General features: G+C 41.6%; 1 protein-coding gene across 1 annotated transcript; it reads right to left on the bottom strand.

Moving 5' to 3' along the window:
- Positions 1-2,202: 2,202 nt before the first annotated feature.
- On the bottom strand, positions 2,203-8,121 carry GBGT1 (globoside alpha-1,3-N-acetylgalactosaminyltransferase 1 (FORS blood group); the record flags this gene model as incomplete). Its single annotated transcript, XM_084299011.1, has 6 exons — positions 2,203-2,881; positions 3,321-3,455; positions 5,542-5,577; positions 5,676-5,726; positions 7,021-7,083; positions 8,060-8,121. 6 exons carry the CDS (start codon positions 8,119-8,121, stop codon positions 2,203-2,205), a joined length of 1,026 nt encoding a protein of 341 aa, XP_084155137.1.
- Positions 8,122-11,084: the final 2,963 nt, after the last annotated feature.

Below are 11,084 nucleotides of genomic sequence, written 5' to 3'. Positions count from 1 at the left end.
GATTTGTGGTTTCTGTATCACTTGAAGGTTTTATTGGGTCTGAATGCTTTTCTAAGAGATCTAGCACAGCTCAGCTACATATCGTAAGCCTGATATTGACATCAAGAGATAAAATTATCTGGCCTGGCCTGTGCAGGAGATCGGACCAGACAGTTCCTTCTGGCTTGAAAAGGAATCCAAACACATATATATAGTAACTGGCATAATGAAACCCTAGTTTCAGTCATGGGCCTTGGACACTATTGTTTTACAAACAGAAAATATTCAGTATTAATCCTGGGTTTGGCAGGAATACATCTTTTTGGAAAGCTTAGGATAAGGATCTTTCTTCACCCTTTTGGCCTGGATGAGGTTCCATGGTTACAAACACTGACATCTTCGCAGCAGAATCCCTTCTGTGTTGGTTATGTCGGTGGGGTGTCTCCTCCAGCACCACAGCACCCAGAAAACAAGGCAGGGCAGACCCTCTGATGGAGAAAGCGTGAAGCAACAGACCAGGCTGCCTCTAGGGACTAGAGGTGCTTTGTGTACCTTATCCCTATTATGAGCACTGTGAAAGGTTTTCTAATGAGCCTCCTGCAAGAGGAAATGCCTGCAGCGACACAGGCCATTCTCCGCCTGTTCACATAGGGCTGAAACGGGTAGTTCAGTCATCTGCAATCAACGGTGGGGCCCTAAAGCTTTCAATACATGATGCACTGCCACACAACAACTTTCTCATGTGAAGAGAGGCAAGTACAGTCAGGCACCTCTTCCCCATTTTCTCTCTCTGCCAAATGAGTCTTTTTTTTTTCTTTTCTTTTCTTTTCTTAAACTGTTCCCTTAGAAACAGCCAGCCTAACCCTTTCACCCCTGCTTCTCCTCCCTGCACCGTGTAGCATGGCAGCAACACCCAGCTCTGCCCCTCTCGGCTGCTCCCTGCTCGCATTAAATGACCACAGCACGGCCATGCACCACCCGTCGGTAGCATGCCTAGGAGCTAATAGGGGAGACATTTACAGGCAATGCACTGCAGCAGGGGAGGCAGCACGCAAACCTCCATGCCGTGACCTCAGCTGATAATCAGTTATGCAGCTGTTGGTGGCTGTTCCCCGTGTTTAGTCATCACCCACGCCTGTCCACCTGAGTGAGCTCTCAGGCTTTTTAGGCTGCAAACCACCTGGTTCGGCTTCTCATCTTATTCATGCAAAGGAAATGTTAACCCCAGCCTACTTCCAGCTCTAGGCTGAACCCACGGTTTAACTAGCTCATTTCATTATGAAATGAAATCACCCTGCTTGCTGGAAATGCACCAGCTGTTACTGTTGGTTCCAACGACTCCAAGCCAATTTATTTCACAGAGCTTAGAAAAGTTGGAAAGGACTGAAGCAATGGATAAGAACACAGACCTCCCATACCAGATTCTCTGTGTTGGAAAAGATTGCATAATCCCCAGAGACATGCGAACCAGGGAAAAGGTTCAGTGCACATCTGTGATTGGAACAAACCCAAAGAAGTTCAGTCTGGGTCTGAACTGTGCCAGTTCTGTCTAAATTCAGGTCTCCAAAACACAGACTGGAATTTGGAAGATGGCTGCTACGTGAATCCATACAATTTGTCCTGTCAGGCCAGGATTCTTACTGGCAATGGCTGGCACCGGCCCACTGCTAAGAAGGCCCAAGAAACCCTGCTGCACACTAATTAGGTGTAACCTGCTCTGAGAGCAAGTTTCTTCCTGATCCTGACAAACATTGTGAGTTTAAACCACGGTACATCGAAATTTATTACCCTGCATGTTTTGTTATTATTTTATTAAGTGGAAAGTTCTTTACGTAACTTTCTTCCTCCACGGAGATGTAAAACACTGTTTTGATCCCGCCTAAGTTTCTGTAAGGAAAACACTCAGGCAATGACATCTGCAGGCCTGCTATAAGGACAGCCTTACATCTGATGGCTGGCCTTTCGGATACCTTTTTGTGTGCTGCGGCCTCAGCTGGAACACCTGTATTTACAAAGATTAGGAACCCAGAAACCTTTCCGTTCTCATCTCCACTTTGGCAGCTGCTTCTGAAATGCTTTAAGACTCCCAGTCTCCAGAGAAAATATCCACACGTTCCTTTCTCAGTTTGTTCACAGTGCAACTAAATATTCACAGTGGGGCCTATTCTCTGGGAGCTAATACTCAGTGGGTTTGATCATGTGGAGAACATCTGTGAAAGGACTTCATATCTCTTTGTAGTTCTTATCCACTGTGGAGAAGCGTATGAGGTGAATTTCAGGGGGCTTTGGCTTCCTGTCATCCCATAAATACTCTGGAGAGAGTACTTTGGAGGGTTTGTGGGAGAGAAAGTGTCTGTTGAGGTGGCTTTCTTCCTTCCAGGCCGCCATGATTCCGTTGGCTTTGTCTGTCAGGATCGTCATGTGGCAAGTCTTGGTGAACTCATAGACCTTCCTGACCAGCCCTCCAAACACAGCTCCTCCGTAGTAGAAGTCCCCTTCTCCATCAGGGATGTAGGCTGCTGAAGAGCTCCTCCTCTCGTATGGGAACTTACTTCGAGGGACGTTGAAATAGCCAGGGTGTATGGCTGCTACCATGTCACCCAGGGTCTCAGGCCCCCAGGCGTTGCAGAACACCATGTCAATGTGGAGGCAGAAGAGGTAGTCCACCTCCTGGTGGCTCGTCTCTGCTATGTGCTTGTTTATGGCCTCCATCCTGCGCATGGAGAGCTCCTGCCAGCTGGGGTACTTCTTGACAGGGACAATGACAAATCTTCGGCCAGGTTGTAGCTGGACATTGGGGATTGTCTCAGGGTTGTCAGTGAAGATGTAATAGTTCACCCGGTAGCCTTTCATGAAATGTTTCTCTGCTGACTCCAAGAAGCGGCCCACAAATCTTGTGTATCTGTACAGACACATAGGAAGAGCACAGCAGAGACATGGGGCTGCATGGTGGGTTATGAGGGGTACTTTAATGAGTGAAGACAGATGAAGAGTGTTAACTAGCTATTACTGCAAGGATCCGTACGCTACACATGCGGTAAAATACAGTGGATGACAAGGAACAAGTGGATTATCCCCGCTTTGACCAACCACCCACCCATCAATATATCTCTAATTCCCAAGGCACCTGCCAGTTCTTTAAAAATCTTGACCACACTTCAGGTATTTTGGGTGCTGAATCGTCTTATAGGCTTGTATGATTGTGGCCACAACACACAGGCATTAAAATTTACTACAGATTTGAACAGACTTCAGCTCTGCTGAGGACAAGAAAAGCCAAAACAAGCTTTCCACAGAGGAAGAACAACCCCAGAGCCGTATCCCCTGAATGGTTCACTTACTTCCCAACAGCAAAGGCTGCTACGCCTATGGTGAGATTCAGTGGCAGGTAGGCACTGTCCAGGATCTCAGGACTGAAGGTACCGTCCCAAATGATGGGGGCCAGCCATGGTGTGACTGTCAGCACATCCTGACGCCTGAAAGAAAAGAAACGGAATAGTATTGACATGTAGCCATTCCCTTTGGTTTCAAGCCCAGTCAATGGGAAAGAAGCACCGAACAGTGTATTAGCATTAACTTCATATGGATGGTATTATGTTCAGGTCTTTTCCTGCACTCTCATTTAATTTCATAGAGCATAGACATTTCAGTTCCTGGGATGAAATTCAGCACTGTTTACAGAATTGGCAAAAGAAAAAAAAAAGTGATTGTACACTAAAATCTCATTTAAGCTTATAGGACTTCCCTGCTGAAGAGAGTTTAATGATCACTGAACACACAAAATGGGAAGCTACACGTTTGCTATCACTGATGCAGACAGCTACTTATGAATTAATACGGAAGTAATAATATAAAAATTACTATAGAAGTATACCCCATTGTCATTGTATTATTAAAACACAGCTTGTGGCATGACAGTCTATTTTTCCAGTATTTATATATAGCTTTAATGCATTCAGATATAATTTAAAATTCTGTGTGTGAGCCATCATTCAAATGTGTAACACTTATAGAAAATCCTTAATATTCTTTGTGTGTGGGTGGTGGAAATATTGAATATACATGCAGCAGAGTCTGACTATGCCCAATTACAGTTATGCAATGCTATTTTGGCTTTCTTTCTTGCTTCCAGAGTTTCCTACCTTTTCGATTTTTTAAACAGGATGTCATTTACAGTGTCCATTTTACCTTAGCCTATTCACATATACCCTAGACCATGATCTGTATCACCCTACTAATGAAATTTGTCATGGCCACATGGTAGAGGACCACACTCAGAAGCCAAAGCAGCCTCCCCCCCAAGATGCTCCCAATAACAGCGCAGGAACCTTTGCAGAGCAGTTTGATGCCTGAGGTAGCGGTATGCCTTCAACCCACATCTAATACTTTAATTCCGAGAGAATATGAAAATAACAAGTTCACTCCCTCCTATAGTAATGCATATGATTAGAAGATGAGATCACATGAGAAGAATTTGGTTTGCATAAAATGTATTAACTCAGCTGTTCTCCTTTTGGGTTAATTGGGGGGGGGGGGGGGTGAGGACACAGCACAGAGAGAGAAAAGAGAGGGGGAAGAAGGAAATCTATGTTGTTTTTTTCTCTAAATAGGGCTCTTTTTTCATCGGATCTTACAGAGCTGCCCTGGGTTTCCCAATGACTCATTTCCATGGTATGCACCCACTCAGTGCACACGAGTCAACTCCCTTCAGAAAACACAGCACTAACAGCTACATGATACTCTCCTCATTTGCTTCAGTCCCTACACAAGCTGATTTTGCACATTAATTTATTCCAGCATGGGAGAGAGAAATAATCGGGCCTCGCACATCCCATCAAAACAACAAGGTAAAGACCTTGCTACAGGGAGTGTTTATTAATGTGTGTCAGCATGGTGGCTGCTGAAGGGGAGCTGCTAGAGGTAAGAGTCGGGTCATATGAGCTGGCCCAAAAGAGGCTGCTAACAAACACGAGCTGACAAGGAACATTTGCCTAAGTCACATCTTGGCTGCTGCTGCCTGAAGCCTTCCATGTCTGTTTAAAATCACTGGTTTGCCTGCCTCTCAGACAGACTGGCCTCTATGAGTGCCTGTAATTTGTTCCAGGGTAAGATCCAGCAGGTTAGCCGAAACCATTGCTGAAGGTCATACAAGGCACTTGCTTGATTTTGCCCTGAAATGGATTCAAAGCTCACCCACAGCTGGTTAAAGCTATAGAAGAGTTCCAGAAGCTATTTCTTACTGTCTTCCAGCTACTACATCTCCAGTCTCAGAAAGAGTCCTTGGCAGCAGCTGTGTAGGCAGGCTGAATATGTGCTAATGTATTAACTGGGAATTTATGGTAGGTATGGCAGCAAGTATATGGTGACTGTGCTCTATCTTAGAGCAACATGGACAGCTGTAAACATACACATGCAGTTAGGCTTCTCATGGAACAAGGTACTGTTCAGTGTGTATCAGAACTCTGAAATTTTGAGTGCTACAGAGCACCCAAAGCAAAGTCAGCAGCTCTCTAACTTGCAGGAGTAAGAAACAAACAGCAAAGTTCAAACAAAGAAACTTACTTTGGGGCCAGTACTCTTGGCTGCTGATAAAATAATCTGCAAAAAGGAAGAAATATCCACTGAATTATACATGAATATGCCTGGGAGAAAGGAACAGCAGTTTAAAGGTCAGGGAATCAAAAGCCATCACTTACTGGGGGAAAAGCTGGATTGGCTTCTCTTCTGTGTATTGGAGTTTCATGGAGCTGCATAATGGGGTGGGAAAAGAAGGAGATTGTAATGTGTGTTTTTTTTTTTTTCTTTAAACGGGAATCAGGTTTAGCTTCAGGATCTGCTGGTGAACTGACATCTGACCAAGTTCTCACTCCAGCTGCTGTGCGCTGCTCTGCCTGGTGCAGAGTTAGGCATTGCCTGCACACACTTTAAAGGGCTGCCAGACAAGTAACAGCTTTGATGCAGAACCAAAGAGTGATAGGGAGATGCTGGCAGCTCTCCAAGTCTGTGAGTAAATCAGAGTTTAGGGGTCAAAAGCCACATGCTTGCTGGGGACTTCCAGTGACAGTCATGTATGCATTTCATTCCTCACACCTTTTCCTGTTCACCTGGATGGCTGAACTATCTGAAATACATCACACTTTGAACAGAATTCAGAGAAATAACCATCTTACAAGACTCCGTATTTTTAATGGCTTGGAATAATTTAAATGCCTCTATAAAAGATCATATTTTCTATTTGCATATCTCTGTTGTGTTTACAAGGTCAATAGGTCCTTATAAAGGATAGGTAAACCTGCTGAATGCCGTGTTACGGCTATGGTCCAATATGGCAGTGAAGGCACTTAGCCTAGATATCTTGCTCCTTCACAGTCCAAATTCCTTTTATGCAGTTTTGAGATAGCTGTTAGGATCCGTGCTAGGTCAGTTAACTTTAAATCAGTTTGCATCATGCAGTGAAACTGACTCCTTAGAGTTTTCTGGATAAGCAGCCACCCTTTCATTTTCTTCTCCACATATTCTCAACTGCTGCCACAACACAAATAAATTCTTAAACTTAATAGAAAGCACAGATCATACACTAAAGAACATGGTTAGGAGACTAATGGGTTACTCCTAACTCTGCCAGAACTCCTTATGGCCTTATGGCATCTTTCGCTTCACCTCTTACTTAAGTTTCTTGATCCAGCAAGCTGAGAGACTTAATCCACATCTCAAAGCACACTGAGATCCTGCGTGTACACGTGTACGTGTGTGATTACACCCTGATAATGAACCCAACATTAACCTGTTAGTCACAGTCTGTGACACACAACGAACAAGACCTCATGCAAGCTGTACAAATAGAGCTGTATTGAAGGGGAAGCAGACTAAAGCAAAAAAAAAGTTGAATTGTCACCATTTTATTTGAAGAAAGAGACTAATTAGAGATTCATCTTTGCATAAAATAAAGAATAAGTGACTGCTTGGTAATAACTGTCAGAGAAGTACGGCTCTTGTAACATTGATCTATATTACTCATTACATACAAAATGGGAGACTTACAAGATTTCAGGGCAAGGAAGGTAGTAGGGGAGGTAGTGCACTTTCCCATTCCCAACTGTAATCCTGTAAGTGATAGCAAAAAAAAAAAAAAACATTTTAAGACAGGCAGCACTGAAATATATCTTTCTGGTATTCTCCAAAATACTTTCAGAATCTGGCATAGATTTTGAGAAGTAACTCTAGTTAACTGCTTGCCTTCTTTAAAGAAAAAGGTTAAAAGGAATCCAGAAGCATCCAGCTTGAAATGTCAGGACTAAATATTACTATTTACATCAAGTGGTCTACAAAATGTAAAACTATATGTTTTCAAAAATTGTATGCAAATGGAGATTCACAAGGCAAATTTCAAAATGCATAAGTGTGCAATATACACTGACGCAACATATAGACACTTTCTGAAACTGTTAATTGCTGTCTTAATTTACATAACAGATGAATAGGTTACATAGGCTTTTTTCTACTTTCAGTTTTGATCACAACCTTTATGGCTTCTTATATTCACTTAGCTAATAGTGAAATACAACTGCCCACAATGTGAAATAACAACAAATTGCAACATCAGAAATACAGTATCATTAAGAATAATTTAATTTGATTTTTTTTTTCAGGAGAATTTACAAAGCATACTCAGGAGTCAATATTCTCCATGTTGCAAACATCCTCAATGTTTGAAAGGTACAAGCTATCCCTGGTTACCTTGGAGTGAGTTTAGACCTTTTGAAGAGACAGATCTTAAGGTCTGAAGTGAAAAGTAACTGAAATATTCTGTACTTGAACAGTTGTTAGTCAGACACGGTGTTAGCTGCCTCATTTGGGCAAAATTAGTATTTTCCTCTCTCCCTTCAGAGGCTTACCCCCCTACTACTGTTGCTTTATCTGTTATACTAATGATTGCTCTTTCTTACAAGCTGTAACAGGCACTTCCCTCAAAATGCACAGCCTGTATTTGTTATTCTGCTGTTACGCTTTTTACTATGGTATAGGTATAGCCAGGAAGCTCATGATTTAAACATGTTAAAGCTTGTTAGCAAATGCTTACCAGATGAGTGTGATAACAACAGATAGACAGACAAGAGATCCCACTACTTTCCTGGAAACCATCTCTTCTAGAGTAGAAGGAAAGGCAACTTCTTACTTCCAGCAGCTTTCAACCTGCAAAGAACAAAACAACAAGGGAAAATCAGCTACAAATACCTCAAAATGAGAGAAATGTTGATTTTTGTTGTTGTTGTTGTAAGAGCATAAGGTTCTTCAAACAGCTTCAAATTAATTCAATCTTTCTGAAATCAGATAGCTGAAATGAGCTAGACAGCCAGAGCCATGCTGCTTAGTCACTGAGGTGGATGATGTAAAATGCTTGGGAAGTCTCTAATTTCAGTGAGAAACGATCACAGTTATAACTGGAGTAGGAACGTTTCTGATCTGATTCTGTTTTCTGTATGGATGTTATTAATACATGATCTCCATGTATTCATCTAACTCACACACCTTTGTGATTTAAATTCACCTGACTGAATCATATCAGGTGATATGCAGATAATACAGCTGTCGTTTTAGTTGATAAACTCCATCTTTCACCACCAGAGACAGGTTCTACGGAAGCTGTGTGTAGGAGGAAGGTAAACTGAGGTCTGGTAACCAGCAAAAAAACTTTAGGTGACAATAACACATATTAGGTAATGATATTTACTTACTAAAAAAAATAAATTAATTACTCATCTGTTTTCAGCAGCCATAAAAATCAACTTCCCCCAGCTCAGCTGTCTAACCTTAAAAGCTCAGTTTAATCCCTTTCCTGCTGACAAGTCTGCAGAGCAGAGTTCAAACAGCTGTTTTTCAATTTGACATTAAGAGCTGGCAGGACACAGGATGGATATGCAATCTATGCCAGCACTTTACTGCACTTCCCATCAGGCTTCTTAACATCTTCCTATTCAGGATCTCCCTTGCTGCATTTTGGGTCTTTTTTTTTTTTTTTTTTTTTTTTTATGACAATGATCATGCACCTGGGGACTTCTTTTACTTAGCTGAAGACTGATGTTTCTTTCCCTCTTTTCTCCCTTGAATCAGTATGTTCTCATAAAACGTGAGAGGATTCCTGCAGAGGCCTCACCAGTACTGAGTAAAGCAGGAGTACCTTCCTTAACTGAAATACTGTGACAGTTCATCCATCCCTCTACACTTGCCTCCTTTGCCAGAGCACAGCACTGGTGGTGATGTTCAGCGCGTATCCAAATGCAGTCCACATATCTTTTCTGTGGAACCTCTCCTAGCCAGGTTTATGACGTATAAAGCCTTGTAATAGCCTGAAAATGGAGCATAATTCCATGTAGTCCATTTGTTTTTCTAAAGCATCAAGCCATGAATTAATTCTTCTTTCCATGGTGCTTGCAGCCCCTCCCAGCTGGATACCACTTAACAAATTCCATAAACATCTTCTCAAGTTTTCTTCCAAAGCATAAATGAAAATATAAACCAGAAACACTTTGCAGATAGACGCAGGAAATGAGAATACCCAAGAGGCTGACCATCCTCCCGCACTCATTGTGTACAGGCTGAGAGCAGAGAACTGGGGTAATGGCGAAGGACAGACAGAAGAAAGGAAAACAAAAATTATACTCAAACCGATTAACACAGAATAATAATAAAAAAAAAAGTGCATTCTGATTATTTTCATGTGATTTCAGCTATTTTTAAAAGGCTTTGTGTATGTCCATATGCCTTTGCAGAGTAGACATCTAATTGCTGAGGAAATGCAGTACATATACTTTGAAATATTGCATCATTAGGAGTGTAGCTGATGCATTCTCCTTTTGCTTCATTTTCTTTGCTGCAAATCTTCAGGAACACTGGAGCCAGATGTGTTCAGAAGATTTCCTTACATCTAAAACCATCTGTGACATATTATCCTAAACTGATCTACAGTTCTAGGATTCATAATGAACAGAAACAAAAATGAAATACACAGGGTTGCAGTTAATAACAGGATTTCCTAAGAGAAAAATTGCTAAACGTTTTTTAAATAGTTACTCAGGTTTCTCAAAGTTGTTCAAAGAGTTTTTAGAAGAAATACAGTTGAAAGTTACCATATTATGCATAAATGAACTTGCTTGACCTCCCAGAACAAAGCAGTACATTATTTTCAAGCCCTGCTACAGAAAGCACTGAAGATTGCAGATAAATACCTCATTTGTAGACCGTTCCATGGAAAATTTTCCTTGCAGATCAACTCAAGTTTCTAAACGTGTACTTCAGATTTCTAGAAATGAAGTAAGGAGCTCTGAGGACAGAATGTGAAAAACTGTGTCATTCAGAACGTGGAGAAAAGACATCCGCAGAAAGGCCATCTCCTGTGCTGAAGAAAGTTTCCTTGCTGGATTCCATCTGTACACAGGCTGCCTTCAACAATTATAACCTTAGGCTGTGCCATGACAGACCCAATCAACCTTGCCTGAGCCTTGAACGTGAATGTCAGTCCAAATGCACTGCTGGGCTTCTAGCTGTTCAGGTTCTCACATTTCAGCTAGCACCACAATGAGTTAACCTCACTCCGACTGAGATCCAACTGTACAGAGTCTAGGTTTCATTTACAGCACATTCGTCAGTTTTTATTTCAGGAGGGAAAAAAAAAAAAAAAAAAAAAAGATCCTTTCACCACTGCAGTTGCTCAGCACAACAGAAATAACAAAAATACAAAATTCTGTTGAACCGTATCTGTAACATCACTGATGTTAGAACAAACTTGTCTGTTTACACCAACAATGAATTTAAACATAAGCGTACAATGCCAGAAACACTGTTGCAGGACTGCAGTAAAAAGCAGCTGTAAGTGCATACACTCTGATCTGCTTAGAGCAGGGTTTTTCAGTAACAGAAAACAAGTAAACAGAAAGCAAGATGAAAAGAGAACAGGGAGAGCTTGAATAAGGGTAATAATGTAATTCAACATTCAGAAAGCAACTTACATTCCTCAGTTACTCCAGTAAAGATACAGTATGATAACTTTCTCTCTGTTAAAGAGTACATTTATTTGTCGAATAAGAACATTAACAAGATTTGACTGA

The sequence above is a fragment of the Netta rufina genome (genome assembly GCF_964035555.1).
Source record: "Netta rufina genome assembly, chromosome: 20".
Classification (NCBI taxonomy): domain Eukaryota; kingdom Metazoa; phylum Chordata; class Aves; order Anseriformes; family Anatidae; genus Netta; species Netta rufina.
The sequence above is the reverse complement of the archived record's forward strand: the minus strand, read 5'-3'. Positions and strand labels throughout refer to the sequence as shown.